Source organism: Rhododendron vialii, chromosome 5a (assembly GCF_030253575.1).
Source record: "Rhododendron vialii isolate Sample 1 chromosome 5a, ASM3025357v1".
NCBI lineage: Eukaryota > Viridiplantae > Streptophyta > Magnoliopsida > Ericales > Ericaceae > Rhododendron > Rhododendron vialii.
Genome location: NC_080561.1, coordinates 23,918,703 through 23,943,061, shown reverse-complemented (window position 1 = coordinate 23,943,061; position 24,359 = coordinate 23,918,703). Strand labels below are relative to the sequence as shown.

Here is a 24,359-nt window from a genome sequence, read left to right as displayed (position 1 = left end):
GGTTTTTTGGCCCATTCCGGTCTCGATTAGATGATCGGAAACGTTCACTTTGTAGAGCTTGTTGAGTAGAATAACTATGCAAAAAATCAGCTTAATTGGATATCATTAAGTACCTGGTCGAAACCTTTTTATCTTAAAAAGAATGGATCAGAAACACTAGATCAAATCCACTGTAACCCATGGACCGAGAGTTATATAGGCTCCGATCAGGCACTCAATGGTATCCAATTAAGCTGATTTTTTGCATAATTATTCTACTCAACGAACTCTACAAAATGAACGTTTTCGATTATTGGAACAAAACCGGACTGGGCCCAGAAATCTGGGACAGCAGCACGCTGCTGCCTCCTTGGGGCAGCAGCCCCCCACCTCCGGCAAATTGGGCTTGTTCTCTCTCTCCATTTGTTCTTCCGGGTCACAGCGTAGACTGAAAGTGAAAGCCGCCATTATTGTATCAAATATTATATTAATTAATACACCGAGTACAAGCTTTCTCTTCTGCTGCAAATTGCCAATCGAATAGGAACCCTTTGGAAACTGGATCTGCCTTCATTATCCACAATACACAGTCACTGCTTCCTCCGATTTCCCTCCCCCGATCCCATTGAGGATAAAAAGGTCAGCCTCTATTTATTCAAACAAGGTTCTCCATCTACTTTTATCCAATTCAAAGCTTTGTAGTTTCAATTTAACGGGTATATTGTACGAAGATACCTATATGAGGATTTGTTATTGCGTGCTCTTTGTTTTGGAACCTACATTCAAACCCACTTTCTAGGGTATTTCCCTTTCTTTTTTTTTCCTGGGTATTATTTGTTTATGAACAGCTTTTTTTCCCCCTCTTTTTCTGGGTACTTGGCAATATCAATTGTGAGGACTAGGGTTTACGATTTCCGGACCTTTCTTTGACTGTATAAAGGGGAAGGGCCAATAAAAGATTTTTTTTTTTCGCTTTTCTCACCAGTTCTCACCAATATGCTCAATCCAAAATCGTTATGAAAAATTATGAAAAAAAAATACTCAATCCCAACGAGTGATTTGGCAAGAAACCATAACCCTTTCTTTTCTTTTTTTTTCTCATGAAATCCCTCCCTCCCTCCAGAGGGCTGGCGTCTACATTCAAACCCACCTTTTAGGATCTCTCTCTCTCTCTCTCTCTCTCTTCTGGGTACTAGGGCATAGCAATTTTGAGGATTAGGGCATATGATTTTCGGACCTTTCTAAGATTTGAGCGTGATATTCAATGTATCGTTGCAAGAGTTTCACAATTAGAGCCAAGAAGAACAGTAGTGGTGCCTGACAGTGCTAAAACATTGCCCTCGATCCATCTGTTGTCTATTTGTGGGTATGCAAAGTGGGCCGTTAAGAGTGTTTCAATACTTCTGTAAGCCTTGTTTCCGTTTTCTCTTCATTTACTTGTTTTGTTTAGGTATTATGTTTCTTAACAGTTTTTGCCATCTATTCTTATACAATTCAATGCTAGATTTGTAGCACATTACACAAATAAGCGTCTTCTTGCTTTGGGCATCAATCTTAGCTTCGTTTCTTGTATTTCAATCTCACCTTTGTTAATTGTATGTTACTGTGTGTGGCGTTGATATCCAATCCCATTTTAGAACTTTTCTCTTCGCTAACCGAAGTTTAGGATCAATCATTTAACTATCTCTGGAGGCTAACAGTTCACTTTTCTTGGTTTCAGGCGATAGCAATTAGGGCCTAGGGTTTACAAATTTTCGGACCCCTTTCAAGGTTATTTTTTCAATACAAAGTCGCAATTGTTTGCCAAATAACGACACATGGAACAACACTGAAGCCTGAAGAGGTAACATTGTCTTTGCTCCACATGTTTTCTGATTTTATATAAAACACTGGATATCCATAGCTCCTCAATTAACTTGTCTTCTTTTGTTATTATGTATTTCAGTGCCTGTAAAGGACAATAAGTTGTTGTTCAGACCCCATAAAGGAAAAAAAGAAGCTGGTATTCAGTAAATGAAGTTGTATACTTGAGGGTATTGGGAGCAAATGGCGCCGATATATTATATACTTGTTGCATTACCTTGCACAGTCGTGGCCATTGCTTTAGCTCTTCTACACATTTACAGGCACCTGTTAAACTATACTGAACCCACTTATCAGAGATATATTGTCAGAATCATTTTCATGGTCCCTGTGAGTTTTAAACACTTCTTTCTTTGTAGCTTTTTCTACATGTATGTTCTATTACATAGTTTGTTAAGGCTTTAATTGAGGTCTGGATTTGCCTTTGGAAGATTTTATGCTGACCCTTATGCAATTATTGATGTGTCATGGATACTGGAGAGAGAATTGAATGCAATATGCAGGAAAGTGTCCATTGACAAGTTTCTTTGACCACTTGAGTCTGTTTTATTGTAACTCATACTTGCAGTAGTTGCAAAATAGAGAAACAAATTGAAAGGGAAATTCAAATTCCATTCTTGTAACCGTGAACCAAGTCAAATGCATGAATGTAAGACCTAAAAGCACATTATAATATAGGTAAAAAACCTTATGTAGACTTATTTTTCAAATGTTTAATGTAAGTATGAAAGATAGTCAGAATGCAATAATATTTCAGGGGGTCCTTTTCAGAAAATTGTTGAAAAGAGTCAAAAGACATTTGTCTATGTAGAATATGCTTTGATTTGTGACACAGGTGACATAAGCCAAGTGCTTCCCTCCATGTCGGGAAATATGGGTCCTAGTCTCTAAGCTTTGCGTATTATGTCTCTGTTTCTAGCAATCCACTTGAAATAAAATAATTAAAGATCCATGTTTTCTGGCAAACATAATTCCGTCATACGGTAAGCTGAAAGATCTCTTTACATGTTGAAACGTGTGACAGGGCAGTTAATGAGTTCGAGTTATGGTAATGAGAAATAGAGGTCGGACTATTAAACGTGGGAATTATAGATCTCCCACAACATAGAGGAGGGGGAGGACAAATTAGGATTGATTTTATGCTTGAAGAACTTAGATGTCTTTGGGAGCTTTGTTTTAGTGGAAAATGTTTATAAAACAAAGTCAGGATAGTTAACTAATTTGAGATGGCATCCAAATCGTGAAAAAATGGGATCATGTTAGTTTCATTAACAACTTTTATATGATGAGTTTTGGCAGTTATATTCAGATTGTCTAGGGGACAATTTATTGGATGTTGTGCAGCTGCTAAAATGGCGGCTGCAGGAAATTTTGTCTGATTAGGCATTTGCAAAACAAACTTCCAACCAAAACATGTAGTTACAAGAACTAGTACCCTTGATGAGTTGCCGTACCTTGAAATTATTGGTACAAGCTCAATATCTCTTCTGAGTTGTGTAACCAAGTAAACAGTCTTTTCTGAAAAAACACGTAGTTTGAAGCAAAAAGTTCAGTTCACTGATTAGTCTTTTCTTTCAGTTCGTTGTTGTCAATTGACCGCTGTCATTATATTGTGCAATCGCCACTGAACTATTGAGTGATTTCCTTTTCTTGGCTGTAAAATAATAACCTTGAGTTTCATTGGAAGAGGATGACAGTCTTTTCTCCCATTGATTTGCTTTTAAAGATTGGTTTTTAGACTTTGAGGTTTGAGAAATAACTAGAGTTTGCGCTCTTGGCTCTTGTTTCTCTACGTTGCTGAAATTGCATTTCTCCATCTCTTTAGTTGCATATTTTGTCCAAGTTATTCTTTGTGCTTGGTGTTTCAAGTGAGAAAATATTTTTGAGATATGTCAATTTATGTATCCATATCTTTTGTCTTTGTTTTCTTGTTCGAATTATGGCTCGTTCCATGGTGGGAGACTGGGAGTGGAAAAACTAGTTGAGCTTCACATAAGGACGGTGTGAATGTATGGCACACTTCCTCATTTTTTTCCAATTTAATGGACCTGTTTCTCAGACTCATAGGGGAAGCCACTTGCCCTTCATACTTACGGTGTCCCCTATTGGCATGTGCCCTCCAGCTGGCTTCCATATGCTTGCCTCTACAATACAAAGGCTTCCTCCATGTTTGCACTCACGCTCTTCTCACTCTCTTTGTAGACCACCTCAGTTATCACTTCATCAAATGTGTTCCAATGTCTCCTACATGTCTAACATGTGATTACCAACTTTTTGAGTCTGAAAACCCAAAAAGAAAACTGGAGCATTTAGGTCAGGGTACAAATCTGACTGAAAGCACAAAAAACGAAACACAACCATTGAAAAACCAGCTAAAAGGCCTTGAATCATATGGAGTAGTTTTTTTTTTTTTGACTTAGCCAAATTGCCAAAAAGCAAAAAGCTAGCCTTAAACCTCGGGCAAACAGAGCCTAGAAAGGCCTACTTCCAGGACTAATATGCCCTTGCTAGTTTACAAGTCCATTTGAGTTGAGTTTGCTAGTTTTATTTGACTTGTTAGCCAAGCAAGGTCAATGATAACAATAGTGCATTTTCACTTCCAATATGAAGCTTTTCTTTCTTTCTTTCTTCTTCTTCTTCTTTTGTGTGTGTGTGTGTGTGTGTGTGTGGTGGTTGAAACCAAGCATAAGAACTAATTTGGCTAGTTAGTATTGTTCATGAGTAGGGGGCCAGGGGCCACTAGGGGTTTGTTTGGTCATTACCCACGACTAGTCAAGGTGTGTGTAAGGTGGTCTAGACACTTGTTTCGTCGATATGACAACAATGCGGACAGAGTGTTGAAATGCTATTATTGTGGTTTTCGTTGGCGAAGGCGTGAAATGAAGCTCAGTCTCAATATGCACATCAGGAAAGAGGAAAGCAAAGACAAAGAAAGGACTAGAGAGTCCCACATCATAAAGAAGAGAGCAGTTAGCTATGGTACTAGCATCCCTTATCTTAGTCCGTCCTGTCCGACTGGTAAAAAATTGGATGGCGTCATCTGGTGTGACAAAAACCACCCCAGGACCTACCTTGTTTTGTTTGGGATCATCTCCTTTCTCCCTGGCTTGCCTGTATTCTCCTTTCGGGTTGTTGGAAGAGCAAGAGAATACAATGCCATAGATCCCCATGTAGCGCAAGTTGTAACACCCCGATTTTCGGAAACGTTAATTAAATGAATTTGAGTAAATTGCGTAATACTTTAGACATTCATTAAATTAAAAGGAGTCTGATTACAAAAGGGAAAGTACAAGGGTGAGCCATCTATCTAATCATAGAGATAAACAATTGCTGTTTCATGAGTAAATTGGGTCATTTGTGGCTGTGCATAAGTCTTCTCATGGTTCAACTTATTTTATGGGGCCAAGCTACTAGAATGAGTTCATAGTAATGGGGTTTATAAAGTTGTAACATATGTTCCTTCTTTAGGTCCCAGCTAATTGCTGCCCTGGTTCTATTTATTTCTTTTCTCCTCTTATATTTTGTCAACATATTATTGGTGTAACCGTACTAATGCACAAATTATTTTTCTTCTTTGTCTGTATTACATGGGGAATTGGTAATCTGTTGAAGACTTTGAAGAGCATAATCTAATCATATTCCCACTTGATTACTTTTAACAGAATCCCCATACTTTTGAAAGAAGGCCGTAGTTAAACCATTTGGAGATAGTGCACCGTTGTTGTGCAAGGAAAACATGGCCCTTTCACTTTGTTGACTTTAAATAGTCTTCCCAATCGTACGATGTGGTTAAGTCCTAAACAAGTGTCTAAGCTAATGCATTCTTGAGAATTTATTTGGATACTCTTCTATAATCAGCTTATGGGGAAGTTCGTTTTGCACTTGAGGATGGTTTCCTGGGTGATTCCATGAAGTCTTGCAGGCTGATTCTCACACATTGTGTCATGTTAGAATGTTAAGTACCTTCTGCATTCCTTTTTCTTCTCCGTCACGTTTCTAGCTAGATCAAGTATGTATTGACTTGTGGTATTGATTCTGGGTTACTTCAGACTGGATTATTTTCTATGAAATGTAGATTCATCTGAATTGCATATGCTTTTGTTGTGCCTAGTGGGAAGGATTATTGAAGAAATGTTTGGGGTTACTCGAGTAAAAAAGTGACTGGGTATTATATCGTATTGGTTCCTTTGTTCGAAACTTCCAATGTGGACTTGTGCATTTTATTGCAGCTAGAATGCCTTTTCCAATACACTATTTCTTCCTTTCTTTAGGTCACATTTTGCTCTCTTTTAGCATCTGTCTTTTGAGTCTTTGACTTTGTTCTCACATGAAATTATTTTACCTTTTTTTTCCCCTTAAGGTATTATGTGATACTCCAAGTTCATCTAGTATCCTCTTTTAACTTTGTGTTTCTCTTACCATAAAATATAATCTTCACCTTGACAGGTTTATGCATTGATGTCCTTCTTGTCGCTCGTCCTAAATGAGAGCTCAATCTATTTCAATTCCATTCGGGAAATGTAAGAGTTCTTTTTTCGTAGTTAATTCTTGTTCTTGCACTTAACTTGTCACGTTGTCTGTAGTCTTTAACACTTCTGCTTCTCGTCTTTACTACTGTTTTCTGTCTTATGGTTGATTTCTGTTAGTCTGCTTTCCACTAGAGGTAAAACCTCATGAGTTAATTGGAAGTGGTAAAACAGTTATGTGGAAAGAACTGAGAATTAGCCTGATTTGCTTGCTTTCCATTGGTTTGTCTTTCATAAATTGTCTAGGTCTGGGCTCCGTCATTGAGGAGCCATTTGGGGATTAAGTTCTTGGTTCTCTCCTTTTCGTTTGTCTTGGTGGCCTTGTTGTCCCCCTAACATGACTTTGTTTTCTTTTGTGTGCTATCAATTATTCTCGTGTTGCTTCTAGAAAAGAACAAGACGATTGTAGGTTATTTATCTGATAGGTGGTGTTGAATTGGTTTATTTCCTTTAAGAAAGGGCTGAAAGTAAAAGTTTGTCTTTCCATGGTTTCAGATATGAAGCGTGGGTCATTTATAATTTCTTATCATTGTGCCTGGCATGGGTGGGCGGCCCAGGAGCTGTTGTCTTAAGCTTAAGTGGTCGAGTTCTGAAGCCAAGTTGTTGTCTGATGACGTGCTGCTTTCCTCCCATTCCATTAGATGGGTGAGTAATTTCTAAATCAATCAGCTGTGTACTTCCGAGTGCTTTTAATCCACATGAAAAGGGAAACCAGTTATTTGAGTTAGTTAAGACTTTTGAAAATGACTGCAATGGATGTTGTAATGAATCATCATATCATTATACTGGGTTGGATTTTTTTGGTTGAAATTATAAGCTTGTTTATTCTTTTCGATGACCTCCTTATGCGCTCTGCTTAGCTTTGATAATCATCATGAAGTTGGGGTTATTTGAATGGAATTACATGTTTGTTATTCTTTTCGGTCACTTCCTTATGTGCACTGTCCCTACTCCAAAATTTTGATGGTGCATAGTATTTACCACTCTGAGGCAATTGTGAGGCTATTTTCCTCTGATACTATTGATCCCACATTTGAAATCTTGGTTCATGTTTAATGAGTCACTTTTCTGAAACTAAAAAAGCTATGCAGGCGTTTTATCCGGAGATGTAAGCAAGGTTGTTTACAGTTTGTGATACTCAAGCCCATTTTAGTCGCGGTGACGTTCATACTTTATTGGAAAGGGAAATATCACGACGGAAATTTCAGTGCGGACCAGTCATTCCTTTATCTCACAATCATCTATACCTTATCGTACTCTATGGCTCTCTATGCACTGGCCTTATTTTATGTCGCATGCAGAGATTTGCTTCAGCCGTTCAATCCAGTTCCAAAGTTTATCATAATCAAATCAGTTGTTTTCCTGACCTATTGGCAGGTAGGTTATTGTCTAATTTTGATAAAGTTAGAACTGAATTGAATTTTTACTCTTTTCTCAATCCTTATTCTGGAAAGGGCTGTTCATTATCATTAGTCCTCTACTTTTTCTTATTTATGAGGTATTGAGGTACCCTTGGCTAATTGACCACCAGTTTAGCAGTAAAATATGCTTCTGTGAGTAGAATTTTGTTAACATCAAGTTGACATCGTGGCCCGCATTTATTTTGTTTATTGAAGAACAATATCTGCATGTGTTCTTCAGAAGCTATTCATCGACGGATGTCCGCGTGGAACAACTAAGTTAGTTGTTCCATTATATTAAGTAGCCAGACCCATTACCTACACAAGATCTGTCTCAACATCAAAGACAATAATCCCATTTGACCAACTTTTATTAAGCTTTACAAACCCTTTCATCCCAACTCAACCAATGTCTGCCACCAGTATGACCACTCGTCCACCATGGATCTACGCTATTGGATCTGCCGTCGATAATCTTTATTTTCCCACTGCCTGCAGCATTAAACCTATGACAATGGCTGTCTCATTAGTGGAGACCCTTGGAGTAGCTATTGTTCATGTTCTTTTTTTCAATTCTCCCCTACATGACTTTGGAGAACTTCTTATGTCCTTGCTAATCCATCTCAGATGATCCCATCTTAGTGATCAAGGAGAAGGGTAGGGATGACAGCATTTGGTTAGAGATCCGATGATATGAATATCTGTCAACTCGATTTGCAACCAAGGTGATGGGACCTTATCTAATGAATCAGCTGATGCATGATTTAGGTGTTAGATTGCCAAGAACTCTGCGAATTTTAGATAAACCTCACTCCTTCTCACCTTTTAAGCCGTATTTCTGGGTGTCTCTTTCCTTTCCTGCCTTTTCGTACAACGACAATGGTGTAAAGTGTAAACACACAATGCCTTTGGCATTGCTGTTTTCCATAGAACTGATTTCTGTCCTCATTCATGTGTTATTTGTAGGACTTCCAATATGCTTCTCATGCTCTTTTCTGTCTTCGTTAGGGTGTTCTTGTATTTCTTGCTGCGAAGTCTGGATTTATAAAGGATGCGGAGGAGGCTGCTGAGTTCCAGAACTTTATAATTTGTGTCGAGATGCTTATTGCAGCAGTGGGTCATCTTTATGCATTTCCATACAAAGAGTATGCTGGTGCCAACATCGGAGGCTCTTGTGGATTCACTGGGAGCCTTTCACATGCTTTGAAGCTAAATGACTTCTACCATGACACAGTCCACCAGGTGATTGAATCCCCGTTCCTCCAGAGTTACGATAAAAAAGTTGATTTTAATTTTAAGATGCTAACTTCAAAAAATTGATTTAAAATGGATCTTCCGAGGAATACCTTGTCTTGTCTTGATTTTTACCTCAAAGGCACATAAGCTAAATATCTGAGGTGTGAAAGGGATGGATGTGGCTTACATTTTTGCTCGTGAGCTCCTTTAAGGATGTACAAATATACACAAATACTTGATTGGCAACAAAAATAAATTTTATTAAAAGAAGGAAAAGAGGTACAAGAGCAAAGGACAAGAAGTAAGCGATATCCTAGCACAAAATATATCAAAGCCTCTGAAGTCTAAGCTACAAATCGATCCAATATCTAGAAATAAAACAACAATGGAATATACTTGAAGGGAGGAGATGCTGAAATCTTGAATGAGGTCTAATAGCACACTCTTCCCACTGCTCCGACCAAATAACCACTAAACAACACAGCTTTCAGCTTCTTGTTTCACCGGAAACCTTAAAGTTGGCTAATCGCATTTGAGTGTAAGGCCCTGGGGCCACCCAATTAGTATCTGCGATTTAATTAAGAATGACAAGAAGGCAAAGCCTAAGTTAACTTTAAAATTAAGTGGTCAAAAGATTTCTCACTCCTAAAATTTTCATGATGCACGGTGGAAGGGGAATATGTGATTGGGTCTCCTTTGAAAGATGTCATATTCATGGGACCTCAATCAGCAGAAGACTACACAAGTACCACTTTAAGAGGCACAACCTTTTAAAATGAGAAAGGGTGGAGCATCTTGCTTATCCAAATTATTTTACAGGATATATCATTTTCTTATTTCGGCATTTCGCCAACTGCCTGGTTATTATAAATTGTTTTGTTTCATGCAGTTTGCTCCCACTTACCATGACTACGTGCTTTACAACAACAATAGTGACGGTGAGGAGGGGCAAAAGAAGTATCGGTCACGGACCTTCGTTCCAACTGGTTCGGAGATGGATACAGTTAGAAATAACAAACACACAGTATCGAACAAGTTGGATGAGGTACAGCTTTCTAGTCTCTCTTCTTCGGGTAGTAGTACTCCCCAACATTCTGGTCCAACAAATGATACCAAAAACGCCAAGGCAATGAACTCTTCATTCCTGATGGATGTATCGAATTCTGACTCTGTTCCCTATGACATAACAACGCTCATTGACATAGACATGTCGAGTTATTCTCCAAAGGTTCCCTCAGCTAACAAACCTGGAAATAGCTGACACTGAATGAACCCTACTTTGAAGAAACCCTTGTTTTGCTGTTATTGGTCTCAGTTTTTACAGTCAAATTGTGGGTAATAATTGATGAAGCCCTATGTTCTCTCTTTTCCCTGAAGATGCTGGGATGAGGCTCTGTACATTTAGGAAAGTACGCATTACCCATGTTAGAGATATTGTCATTATTGCTGTGTGTTCACTGTTGCACCTTTTTTTAACCCATTTCCTTTGTAAATACAACATTGCTCCATTGTGGTGAATATTCATATTGAACTTGAGATTGTGATATTGACTGCAAAATAAGGTTATGTTTCCTTTTCGTTGAGATAATAGTGAATGTGCCCTCTGTTCCAAAAGAAAAGAATAGAAAAGTATGTGTTCTGAATTTGATCTTAGTCTGGGCAACTGCTGCAAATTTGCTTTGCTTGGACACTGAGGGAGGTCTCTTGCTCTCTCGAGATTAGGTACCCGGAATGCATATAGCTCTGGACTCTCAAGTTGGGCATTGAAGTAGAAGAAGCGGGAAAAGCTCCATGAATCTGATTTTCTTTATTTGGAGTAAATATTGTTGGAAAGTACTCTTATTTCTCTCTTTGGCTTTCTTTGATTTCAAAAAAAAAAAAAAAACTGAGTGAATGAGATTCCATTCATATTCTGCTCATTTTTCTTACTTAACAAGAAAGAAATAGTTCAGTGTTTTTTGCATTTCTATTTCCTTTGTGTTAGATTTTGTTATTTGCTTAAAATGCAAATTAACTAGTGTTTGTTTGATAGTCACTAGTCAATATTCACTAGTTTGTGGAGTGACATAGTTTATTTGATTTGTGAAATCATCTCATGGGCTTATTCATGTGTTTATTTCAAATAATTAGATGCGTTATGCTGGATAAAGAAATATTCTACAATAGGAATTTGATCATCTCCAAACCTTAAGTTGGACTGGATGGGACAATCTCAATTTGTATCGTCTGTTACTGCAATTAATGGTTTTGATTTATCAAGAGTCTCTGAGCAAAATCAGAACCAATACTTGCAGCAACCTATGGTTTAAATTTGGGTTGTCCCATCCAATCTAAAACTGGGACCGAAGAGAATGTGAACCCTTCTACAATCTTTCCTCTAGTCTTTGAACTACATGATAACTGAGTAATTATTCAGCGTTCCTAGAGTCATGTGGTGCTCCCAACAATTTACGCTGCGACAGTTTTTGTTGCAGGTTTTCATTTTGGTTAGGAGACAAGGAATGACTCACAATGTTGGTGGTGATGTTTTTATTTGTAGGGAGTATTACGTGGCAACATCACATGTAATAAAAGATTGCGATACCTGATGCTTACTTCTTTAGGTATAAAGGTTTGGAAAAATTTGCATTTACCAACTTTAGGTGAAGTTCACATATGCTCAATAAAGGGGTTGGCCGTTGGGTGCACCTGTCTTTATGGATAGCCGAAAGTTGCTTTGCATAAGCATTTATTCCCTTCTTGCCTTGTTGGAACAGGAATCCTCCTCCCATTACCCGGCATCGTTTATGTCAGAGTGAAACGGGAGAAAGGTTTCTCCTAGTGCACCAATGCATTCATTCAGAAAATGTATTTGTTAGAATTATCTATCTAGATTACATGGCTAAAAAATTTCTGATTAACTTGATTTTCAAACAAATGTAGTGTTTAACGATTTTGTAAGATGAATGATTTGGATAATGATAATGAGATCTCAGGGGAGCAGATCCGTTTATCTAAGAGAAACCATTATTTAATTTGGAGACGACCACAAGAAAAAATGATAAACCTGTATTGAGATATATATATGTTATTTTCTTAGTATTTGCTGGGTATTCAACTTTTATTTTATTTTATTTTTTTATGAAATACCATGGCATAATAGATAAATACTAGTGTATGCCTGTGCTTGAAGGCACGGGTTGAACGATTGGCACACGCAAATAAACACTGAACTCACGTGTAATATATCATCCACTACCTAACGAATTCAACTATGCAAAAAACAATAACCCAAACACATTTGAGTGACCTTAGTTATGTGTGAACAAACTGATCGTGCCCAAATGAACATACCATCATAATTTATCATCACGAAAAACAAACCAATTACTCGTGCCGACAGCACTACCTACAAATTTAGAGTGTATGTACTATTTAAAATAGGAATGTATTACAATCAGATTGGATTTCTACATGAATTCATATTGTGCATCCACTCACTTTCTCTTCCATTTTGATTGAAGCCAACAACCAAAGCAATGCAACACACAACACATGACCATAAGAGGAAATGACCAAAACAAAAACATAAAAGATAGAAAAAAAAAAACAAAAACAAAAACAAAACAGAGAAGGCCACATGGTCTCTCAAATATAACCCATACACTATCAGTTGCAAGGAGATTTTTCTTGTGAACAAAGAGCTGTGGGGTTTCAAAGGAAACCATTTCTTTCCGTTCAATTCCTATATCTTCCAAGACATCAGTCACTTTGTTGCCCTCACTTTGTTTTTGTTTTGTTTTTTTTTTTTAGAGTTGTTAGCCTATTACTACAATACATCATGATCTTGCATTCCTTGATTAGATTGCTATGAAGCTGGTTTTCTTTGATCAGATTCACCTCATTCAGCCCCCTATTTCTACTTGAGTCGGTCCTTGTCCCCAGATGTATCCAAGTCTTGGGGCTAACCCCCCGAAGTTCAGCTTCCATGCTCGCGCGATAATGCAACCGTCATCTCTATGCACTCCACCAAAGCAAGCAATTAATTTCGAAGTAGTCAATTTCATGTTAAACCGCATTATGCAAGAAAATTGTAAGTCACTCAATGGCAAGTATATCGACCAAGGGCACCAAGTTTGAGAACATAACAGGATAATGGCTCTAACTGGAAGTTATTCCTAAACAAACCTTACAGAAGTAAATAAACCTAAGACCATCATTTCCATGAAACTATATCCAATATCTCAATCCCTGTACAATACAACCAATATACAAACCGTTCATAAAGATGACAAACAATTGAAACTCAAATCTAGTGTGCAAACAAAACCTCATAAGCTTATTGTTGCAGCCTTCTCAATTAGCTTAATGTACCATTCATAATGACCAATGATCATGGACAGACGAATTGGAAAAAGCATCAAATCTAATACGAAGCACCCCAACGGCGTCACATGACTACGGTGAGGGTTAATCTAAGTCTTATTTTTATACATTTTACATATTAGATGTTGTTGGACAAATTTTTTCATTTTTCCAAGATCTAACAGTTACGGGTTCCAAGCTGAAACCACCACCAACTAAACCTTTTGCATAAATAATTTTTTTAGTTTTGCCTGGCATGATCTATTAAACTGTGCATTCCACACCAGCTAGAAATTGGCGACAACATTATATCTATTCATGTGTATAGTAAAAAAGATGCAAGATATGTTTTACCAGCTAGAAATCAGCCACATCATTATACTATTTATGTGTATATTAAAAATAGATGCAAGTGACATTGTATCAGTGATTGGAACTCCCTGTGGTAATTTCAGTTGATGTGATTTTGGACCAAAGTCTACGCCCCAGCCATCTAGCAACAACGAAAAACAGCCAGCAAAACAAAGGCACTACAACAGATGCAACCAACAACAGCAAATGCAGCAGCAAAAACAGCTAAATGGCAGCCCAACCACAAAGCAATCCCGAAAGATATACGGCATCCCTACTGGCCAAGAAGAGAGACAAATAGATACCCCAATCAGAGAAGCGGCACCCGATGAAATATACTCCGAAGTTCAAATTATTAATTTTTCATGAAAGTGTCCAAAATGTTATGCTGGCATCATTTCATCTACAAAAAAAGGTGTCATTTTCAGTTTTCACTAAATGCAAAAATAATCGTAACAACCGATGTAATGTTATCGACGCGATATTGTGGATATTTTTCTGTCAAAAAGGAAGAATGTTGGGTTTGAAGGACGTTTTAGAAACAAACCATCCATGATTTGTATCAGTGAAGATCATGAAGCACAAACTTCTTTACCTCTTTTTTATATTAGTGACCACAAATAGATATAGACGTACGCAGATTCATTCCTGCAAACTATAGTCACATAGGGTCAGAAAGGAATTGTAAGATAAACAAACCTGTATTATGCAGGAAAATAATTTCAAAGAAATTACCTTAAGTAATTTCACACCACAGCTCAGTCATAGCTTCATTTCTAGAAAGAAAAAATAAAAAAGGTTTAAGAGGCAGTGAGATGTTTGAATTTTAAATTTGTGTGCATTATCCAGTGTTCTAAAACTCGCTACTCGCTCGACCAGGCACCTTGAAGTGAGTACTCTGCGTTAGTCGGTGAGTAATGCCCACCAAGTAGGGGATTAGTCCCCTTGGCCAGGCACCTTGGATTGAGTACTCGGCGAGGAATACCGAGTTTAAGAACGCTGGCATTATCTTAAGTGATACTTCATTGAATGCAATACTTCCATTGAAATTTATCTCAAGTGTGTTATCATAGAGTTCAAAGATAACCATATCATGGAACACAGTAACCGAAAAGGGCATAACCATAACCTCCGTGCTGCTAAAGTGGGCGCGTCGCACCGCTCCAAGCATTTTTTCCCTGATTACACATATAGACCTCACTAAAAAAATATTTGATCATACAGAACTCCCTCAATCTTTTTTTTGATCCGTATAATCGCCTCAAGGGCTATAGACCTCACTCAATTGGAAAGAACTAAAAGCACCCAGATACCTTGAAGCAAGAAACCAAATGAAGATATTAAATTAAATGGCTTAATCTATTATGGATCCAACAAACAAACCATACTTTACACAATACTTCATTGAATGCAATACTTTCGTTGAATTTTTTTACCTTTTGAAACTAACCAGTGGCAGTGTTCGGTTTAACTCAACCGGAGCCTTTTCTAGTTTCATCACCGATTCCTCTTCATTGGGCTCGAATTCTATTTGTTCCTCTTCCATCATGGTTTTCAGCCTTAATCAAACAAAAGAATCTGGGAAAAAACTTTTTCTATGCTAAAAAAGACACAGCAATATGAGTAATTACTGATGGAGAGGTAGTTTGGTGTGTATTCTTCAAAAAACACAAAACCATGGTACCTAGTTTCTAGAAATAAATCACCTATAGAAATAAATCACCTGGTTTCTTTCGGGTTTCAGTCGGGCTATCTACTCAATGCGCAAGAAAATCCATGTTCCATCTCCTGAAAAAGAACTTGAGTTGCCACTTTCTTACCATCTCCTGAAAAGAAGTCGGCAGTGATAACTCAAGCTAACAAACCAATATTTGATGTTTATTATAGAGAACAACAGGGGCATGTCCCCTCTAAAGGCTAAAGCCTCATGTGTTATTGAGTAGAAAATAGTACAATCGCCGTAAGAGACGAAAAATTGCATTTAGAAAGCATGTTTTAAATAGGTCTAAGATGGACAATATAATGCACAACAATCAAAGGATTGAAGATTCAATGGTGCAAAGGTGTCAAGCAACGCCGAGACATTGATAGAAATATGGGGAAACTTCCCATCAGGCAACAACGGTTTCCATATAACCAAAAGGAAAACTAACAATTGGTGGATTATCAATAGAGAGGCCATTGTTGTGTGGCTTGTTCACTGTTGAAAAACAATAACTCGAGCATATGTAGTAAGTTAGTAAACTTGCTTCTTGTTGCACTATTTATTAATACCCTAGTTTTTTTTAGCTAGAGAAAGGAATACTTCATAATTTTCTCAGTAACCAAAAAATCCCAAAACAAAAAAGAAAGAGAAGAAACTGTTCAAAGAAATGACCAAGACCATGGACATTGCTATCGTAGGCGTACTCACATCTTTACTTGAAATCCAGAATATTTCTTCCTTTGCTAGCTTAGATAAAGATACAACTTAGTTCCAATACCAACCTGTGAAAGTATGAGAAGAGATACGCCAAAGGGAAAAACATAAATACTTCAGTCTTTAATAACTTACACTTGAATTACAGCATCTATAAATATAGGCAAAGGGAAAAAACACAAATTGCATAGGGAGAGGAGACTCTTTAATTAAATGCCCACTTGTCTAACTGTGGTTTCCTCTAAGAACTTTTATTCAGTCAAACACTTAGAAGGCAATTGAAGTACATGTTCTGAAATGCCGAAAATCGTATCATAAGGACACACATCTAAATTCAAATTGAAGAAAGTGTAGAGAAACCCAACAAAGGCCCTATAGTTGTGGCCCATTGAATCCATTAATTCCAATCAAGAAAAAGTAAACCAAATTCATACCCCAAAAAGGTGAAAATGGACACGTTTCGTCGGTATTCAACGATCAACAACTAAATCAATCCTATTTGCTTGTTATTCAACTACACAAACAAAAACTTGACTTTAATCAATCACTCTCAGTCTCTAACGGCAAGAGCTGATTGAAGAAAGGAAGAAAACTCCATTGTATAACCTTCTCTTTTACTAATAATATCAGAAGGAAAAATGCAACCCAACGCAATAGCCTTCTTTTACATATATGCGCACTGAAGAAAGTGCCATTGGCACCCATCCTATTCTGCATTCAAGTTTAGGTCCAAATTGGACATAAACTCATTATTACAACAGGAGCTAATAGCATACCTCTTAAAACAAGAGCTATACGATCAAGAACTGGGTACCAATCAAACACACTTTTATACAATCATGGGAAAATATATTCAGGAAAAGGCAGCCAAAAGATCAAGAAATTTTAAATCAAGAAAAGACATATACAAATCAAGAAAAGACATATACGATCAAGAAATTAGCAATGGCCATTCACCCACTTGAAAACAAACCAACATGCATAACTCACATTAATAGTTCTCCAGAAATCTGAAAGCATCAATTCTAATTTGAAAACTAAATATAGAACCTACCAGATCTGAAATTAAACTAAAAGGGGTTTTCTAGCCATGGCCTTGCACACATTCGCTGCCCCTGGCTGGAGCTCGCCAACCACACCGCCTTCTTCCAGCCCGACACCCTCACCGTCACCTCCTCCATCGTCCGCAAGAACGCCTCCTACTTCCGCCCTCGCCTTTTCACTCTTCTCCCACCCGTTCTCTCTCCTCACCCTAGTCTCCCTCCTCGCCGCCTCTACGTCTACGGCCACACCTTCTTCGACGCCAAAACCTTGGGGATTCTGATCGTCGTCTTCCTCGCCAGCGTTGGGTTGGTGCTCCTGTGGGGTTCACAGGTTGTTTAGGGTTCAAGAGCAGACTTGTTTCCCTTCGATTGAGAGAGAAAGAGAGAGAGAGAGAGAGGCACACGTTTTAGAGTAGGTGGGCTGTCTAATTTTGTGGTCTTGAAGTTTCCTCTATTTACCAAAATGTCGTGGTAGAATGACGAGTGGAGATAAATCTAAGCTATTGGATTTGTTTGTATGCGTAGATAAAATTTGTGTCAGGAAGAAATCTGAACCATTGAAAAAGAATATTTTTAAAGATACCCATCCTATTTTATAAGATAGACTAGTGCTTACTTGTGCCTACGGCACTTGCTAGCTAGTGGTTCAAACACTAAATCAATTCACGAAAGAAAATTACCCGTGCTTACGGCACTCCCCCAACTTACAAGGGTGGAGGTAGATCTTGGCTTTGAATCAGCAACAATTCGTGGTGGGTGAACGTGAGTGGGCCGCGATCAGGAGGCGGCGGCAGGGATGGAAGGTGAAGTGATAACCTGGGTTTGGGGGGGTTCGCCTCTCTGCTAGATAACTTGGGTTTGAATTTTTTTTTTTTTTTGATTCGACCTGGGTTTAAAATTTGAAAATGGGTTTGGGTAAGACTGATGGCGTTTATGTAATAAACTAAGAAAGTATGGGCACTTTGTTAAGGGTAGGATTGAAGTGATCTCAGCCATTGATCTGAAATTAATCTGAGCTGTCCGAAGTGACTTTTATATATTAAAAATATAGTTAAAAGATTAAGTGTTACGATTTTCAATCCGTTTGAACTAATGCAAATATTTTAATTAACTGATTATTTTACCATAAAGAGTCGTAATTAATTTTTGACTCTAAAGCTTTTCTGTTAGAGCCATAAGATAACTGTAGAATCAAATATAGTTAAAAGATTAAGATAAAATGAAAACCTTATAATCAAAAATTAATAATGACCCTTTAAGATAAAATGATCATGAAAATAAGATTTTCGCACCAGTTCAAACGGATTAAAAATTGGAACAGTTAATCTTTAAGATAAAATAATCAGGAAAATAAGATTTTCGCACCGGTTTAAACGGATTAAAAATTGGAACACTTAATGTTTTAACTATTTTTTTAATACTATAATCTCGTCAATTTTGTATCGAAATGGCGCCATAACATTTCGAGGAGAGTTTTATATATATATATTAAAAATATAGTTAAAAGATTAAGTGTTCCAATTTTCAATCCATTTGAACCGGTGCGAAGATCTTATTTTCCTCATCATTTTATCATAAAGAGTTGTAATTATTTTTTTGACTCTAAAGCTTTCCTGTTAGAACCCTAAGATAACTGTATAACCAAACAAAGTTAAAAGATTTAGATACTAAAATGAAAGCCTTATAATCAAAAATTAATTACGACCTTTTAGGATAAAATGATCATGAAAATAAGATCTTTGCACCGGTTAAAACGGATTGAAAATTGGAACACTTAATCTTTTAACTATTTTTTAATATATAAAAGTCTTTAAAAAATAGTTAAAAGATTAAGTGTTTCAATTTTCAATCCGTTTGAACCGGTGCGAAGATCTTAATTAACTGATTATTTTACCCCAAAGGGTCGTAATTGATTTTTGATTCTAAAGCCTTTCTGTTAGAGCCCTAAAATAATTGTAGAACCAAATATAGTTATAAGATTAAGATAAATGAAGGCCTTATAATCAAAAAATTAATTACGACCATTTAGGAAAATAAGATCTTCGCACCGGTTCAAACGGATTAAAAATTGGAACACTTAATCTTTTTACTATTTTTTAATATATAAAACTCTCTGGGATCCGAGCATTGAATGCACACTATTTCCGAAACATGCCATAAAAAATTTGGCCAAACAATGTAAGTTGTTTACGAAGATACCATTGGATTGTATGTGAAGGGTGGAGAAATCTGGACCGTTGGATTTTTTTGTATGGGTAGATAAAATTTGTGTCAGAGAGAAATTGAACCGTTGGGAAAAAATATTCCTAAAGAATATTTCTAAATAACCTTGTGTTTTATTATATAGATGAAAACACTACAAAACTTTACCGCAGCTTAGGTACTGATCATAGCCACAATAGCAAAAGCATATGGAAGCTTGTTTAGACGGTAAGGGACTAAGGGCCTACTTGGATGGAGTAAAAAATGGAGGGGAAAAATAAGAGGGGGTGTATGGGGAGGGTCCTACCCCTTATCCCCCCTTTGGCATTCCATAATTTCCCCCGGATATTTTCTTACCCCTTCATCGTTTTTCCCCATTCTAGGGTTTCTCAGGTGTTAATTTTGGACTCCTCTGGAGGTCCCCAAAATTAATCCGGCTGTAGAGGGGTGATTTGTGGACGAATATACCCCTTGTTATCCCCTTTTTCCATCCCCAGGCTTCGTCGTTTATCATTTATGTTGCCGCCCATTTCTGGTCTGTTGAAGAGAGGGTTTTGGTGGAAATTTCATCGATTTCTGCTACTGCAAACTCAGGTATTGCTTCAATTCGTGATGTAGGGTTTCGCCCTCATCTTCATCACGCAATGCAATGGGTTTCTCAGATCTATGTTTATGTGCGATACTGGTAGGAGTAGGCTTTCAAGTAAAAAAATAAATTTTTGATCGTTGGTGTTGTGTATTGTAGGCATTCTTTGTTTCATTGGAGTATATTATGAATAATATGAAAGGTTAATATAAAAAAAATATGTGAGAGATTTTGAGATCTGTTGCGCTGATACTCTAAGCAGTAGGCATTAAAGTACTTTATTTTATTTTTTTTATCGTTTGTATTGTGCATTGTAGGCATTCATGGTTTTGTTTGAGTATATTATGCATACTGTGAGAGTTTAGTTTTTTTTTTTAAATAAAAAACGTGACAGATTGGAAGATCAGAACACTTCACTTGTATGCGTGTTGGAGTGGAAAGGATTTTGTCTCTTACCCATCATAGACTACACGAACTTTGATAGTGGAAAGAAGTTTATGAATATGAGGAAAAACAATATAGAATGACCTAAGTTTGAATTTTTTTAATTCATAATTATAGGACCAATGTTAGGTGATTTGTTGATTGTCTTGTTTATTAGAAAATTATGAATGCATATGGAGGTTATGGTTGAGTGTTGTGCCAAGGTTTGGCCTCTCTTGGTTCTGTTTTGAACTGCCTTTTCTGGTCTATTTGTGGGTTAAAAGTGAAGGTTTTGGTTATGTTTATACATGCACGTTATGGCTGTTTTCTGCGCGAAGTTTTGGCCTATGTCGGTTGGGTTTAAAACTGCATTTTCTGGTTTGTTTGTTGGTTGAAAAGTGCAAGTTTTGGTTATGGTTACACATGTAGGTTATGGTTGAGTTTTGTGCCAAGATTGTGGGCTGAGTTTGTGGGAAATAACTACAGGATTTGCTTGTGTTTGTGGCTGCATTTGTGGGTTAAAACTGGACGAATAAACATAAGCAAAACCTGAACTTTTATTAAATCAGAACAAGAGGCCAAAACCCTCAATTTTTAACCACAAGCAATGTGAAAACTGCTTCATAAACTGAAGCAGAACCTGCATGTTTAAACCAGTTGGCTATAGGAGCAAAAGTTGGTTTCCAACTGATGTTTTCGTTCAGGTTAAATGGTGGCTAACACATGCAGTTTTATGACATATATTAGGATGTTTAGACACAAACAGAGGCTAACACATGCAGTTTTAACCCACAAATAGAGGCCAGAACCTGCATGTATGTATGAACCAAAATGTACAGTTTTAGCATGGTAACATAGGAGTTTTAGTGATTGGTGGTGCTATAGCTAACCAATGTTAGGTCATTTGTTGAATGTTGAGTTAATGGCCTACTTGGATAAGTAGTAAAACAATGACCACAACTAGAGTCTTATGATTCCTTTTAGAGCTTAGATTCAACTGCACTGAACAAGTTACACCTCGTAGAACGTTTGTGAGCAATATGAGTTAGAGTGAAACTTTGTGCTTACATATTTACCCTAAACCACCAATGAGGAGATTTATGATATGGCCATACTCTGTGTTTGTTCTAAAATGCATGAAGCCCTTTTTTAGGTTTTTACAATGGCAAGATTAAACAGAACAGAAATTAGGAGAAGAGAAGAGGAAGAGGCATTCATTGCGTTAACCATGTACATTCGTGCTGCAATCGGCGTGTTTCGATTGTATTGCTTCATTCTGTCGACGGCACAGTATCCCCGTCCCGAGTTGTCTCCAAATCCAAACTACTACCAGACCCAAGTAGATGCCGCGAATAGGCTTATCAATGGCAATGAAGTAGATTGCTACGAGCAGTTAAGGGTAAATAGGCATACATTTTTTAGGTTGTGCTGTCCATTTCGAGGTGTTGGGTTAGGAGACTCGCGCAATGTTTGTCTTGAGGAGAGGGTACCCATTTTTTTGTTTATCCTCGGTCACCATACAAAACAGAGGCGTACGAAATTGCACTTTTGGAGATCGACTGAAACTATGAGTAGACATTTCAATGTCGTACTCCAAGGTGTGTTGTGCCTTTTTGACATGCTCCTAGTAAGGCCCGAGCCTGTACCTCTTAACTACCACGACAGTAGGTGGAGTTGGTTTCAGGTAAATTTTAATTCAATTGTTTGTAAATCTTCCATTTGGTTTTCTCTACTTGACCATGTCGACGTAGTATTAATTTTGTGATATTGATGTTGTCGTAGAATTGTCTCGGGGCATTGGATGCGACGTACGTGCTAGTTAATCCCCCGGTAGTTGACAGGCCACGCTATAGGTCAAGGAAAGGTGCGATTGCCACAAACGTTTTAGGTGTACATAGTCGAGACCTAAAGTTTGTCTTCGTTTTGTCTGGTTGGGAAGGGTCGGCCACTGACTCTAGGATCGCCAACGCCATTTCAAGGCCCGATGGTTTAAGAGTCCCCCGTGGTATGTGTCAATTCCTTAGTTCACCTTCCTTTGACTCTAGTCGTAATATGAACCATCTTTTAATGTCGTTACTTCCATTTCGTACAGGACATTACTACCTTGTCGATGCCGGATACCAAAATTTCGAGGGTTTTCTAGCTCCTTACTACGGGCAACGATATCACATTAACATATGGAGGTAAGGTCACATGCCAACTACGAAAGAGGAGTACTTCAACATGAAGCACTCCGCTGCTAGGAATGTGATTGAGCGAAGCTTTGGTGTGTTAAAGATGCAGTTTGCAATATTGAGATCTCACTCGTATTACCCTATTAGGGCTCAAACACGTATCGTCACAGCATGTTGCCTTCTCCATAACCTCATCAAGAGAGAGATGCCTAACGATCCCATTGAGAACGAGTACACAGCATGGGAACGTGATCACATACATGATGTCGAGGCAGATGATCACATCACTACTATAGAGACTTCCAATCAATGGATCGGGGAGAGGGATGCGTTGGCTACAGCCATGTACAATCATTGGCTTGGAAATGGTAGGGGACAAGAGGTTTTTCCACCATGAGAGAGTTTGTTTAGTGTATTTGTAATAAGTATTTGAACAACTTTTATGATGTAAACATTCCATTTGGTCATTGAATAACTTTGATGATGTAACCATTCTATTTGAAGAACATTGTATTAACTTCATCATAATTCAATTCCGGTTTGTTGTTCATAAAACACTTGTTAAATAATCATGTATTGTCCATCTTAAAATCCATTTTCAGCAATGGATACCCAACAAGTTAATGTGCCTACAATAAAGTCTTCAAAGAAGCGTAGGGTTTGGAGGAAATCCGAATAGGATGCCCTCATCAAAATCATGGTAACTGAAAAGTCTGAGAAATAGAAGGCGGAGAATGGGTTCAAACCCGGGTTCTTCACCGTCCTTGAGAAAGAGATGGAGAAAGTCATGCCGGATAGCAAACTTAAGGCCTTCCCCCATATTGACTCCAAAGTCAAATATTGGAGACAAACATATGCCAAATTAATCGACATTCTAAAACTTAGTAGCTTTGAGTGGGACCATGTCAATAAAAGGATTGAAGTGGATGATGAGGTGTGGAAAATCTACGAAGAGGTAACTTCCAATGCTTTAAAGTGATTTGTTATGGCATTAAATCATGAACTAAACTTGTAATGTTCGTGTAGGCGTACCCTAAGAAGGCAAAAGAGGTTGGTGGAAAGCGTTTCCCTTACTTTGAAGATTGGAAATTCCTCTTCGGAAAGGATAGGGCCAACGGGAAAGGAGCCAAGGTTCCTTCGGAAATGGTACGACTAGCACAAAATGAAAATGATTCCCCAAATGAACAAATTGAGGAGAGTGAGGATTGCTATTATCCTTATTCGGTGAAGAATTTCATCGCAACCCCACAAGTGGATTCATGAGGATGTCGAATGAAATTCCTTTGGGATCGACACCTCCACTCTCCACACCTCCGGCCTCCACAACTCCGATCTGCACGACTTCAAACTCTGCACGTCGTACGTCACTCCCAACGTCCACTCCCCGGACCTCCACTCCTCCGGCCAACTTCGAAACTCAAAGGGGGAAGAAGAGGACAATGATGGGTGATGTGGGATCCCTTGCTGCAAGCATGGAGGTATGGCTGGAAAAGAGTGATAGCCATATAGAGAAAATGACCGATGCAATGGGGTATTCGAACAAATTATCCACTCACCGCACACAAGTGCCTCTTGAGCTTGAAAAGCTTGACCTTACCGATACCCAACGATTTAGGTTAGGTGCAATCATATGTGCGGCTGAAGATCGGTTGGACCTATTCTATGGCATCAAAGATCATCAAAAACAAGGGTGGTTTGAGGCCGTCCTAGATGGTCTCATCTTTGGTCCCGTGTAGGTGTGAGGGGGAAGAAGTACAAGTACTAGAATGTTAATTTTTGTAGTGGCCTAATCTTTAACTCTTATACTTTTATG

The 24,359-nt window shown here is 37.9% G+C and overlaps 2 protein-coding genes across 21 annotated transcripts; one reads left to right on the top strand and one right to left on the bottom strand.

Moving 5' to 3' along the window:
- The first annotated feature begins 368 nt into the window (after positions 1-368).
- On the top strand, positions 369-10,562 carry LOC131326534 (uncharacterized). Its single transcript, XM_058359353.1, has 8 exons — positions 369-618; positions 1,700-1,822; positions 1,925-2,172; positions 6,289-6,362; positions 6,864-7,013; positions 7,460-7,745; positions 8,777-9,010; positions 9,894-10,562. The coding sequence occupies exons 3-8, from the start codon at positions 2,026-2,028 to the stop codon at positions 10,263-10,265; spliced, it is 1,263 nt and encodes a 420-aa protein (XP_058215336.1). The 5' UTR covers positions 369-618; positions 1,700-1,822; positions 1,925-2,025; the 3' UTR covers positions 10,266-10,562.
- Positions 10,563-12,086: 1,524 nt separating this feature from the next.
- Positions 12,087-17,551, bottom strand: LOC131326535 (uncharacterized). Of its 20 annotated transcripts, none has more exons than XR_009200021.1 (7): positions 17,173-17,526; positions 16,113-16,186; positions 15,423-15,525; positions 15,136-15,383; positions 14,435-14,475; positions 14,295-14,354; positions 12,087-14,102 (listed from the first exon to the last, which is right to left on the bottom strand). XR_009200021.1 is itself a non-coding variant. In XM_058359354.1 (4 exons), coding segments are annotated over exons 2-4 (450 nt in total). In that variant the 5' UTR covers positions 16,115-16,186; positions 17,173-17,526; the 3' UTR covers positions 14,485-14,552. The 20 variants fall into 20 exon arrangements, 2 of the variants coding, with proteins under 2 accessions (XP_058215337.1, XP_058215338.1); XR_009200024.1 differs by having other exon boundaries at positions 12,087-13,973; XR_009200023.1 differs by having other exon boundaries at positions 12,087-13,313; positions 14,005-14,475.
- Positions 17,552-24,359: the final 6,808 nt, after the last annotated feature.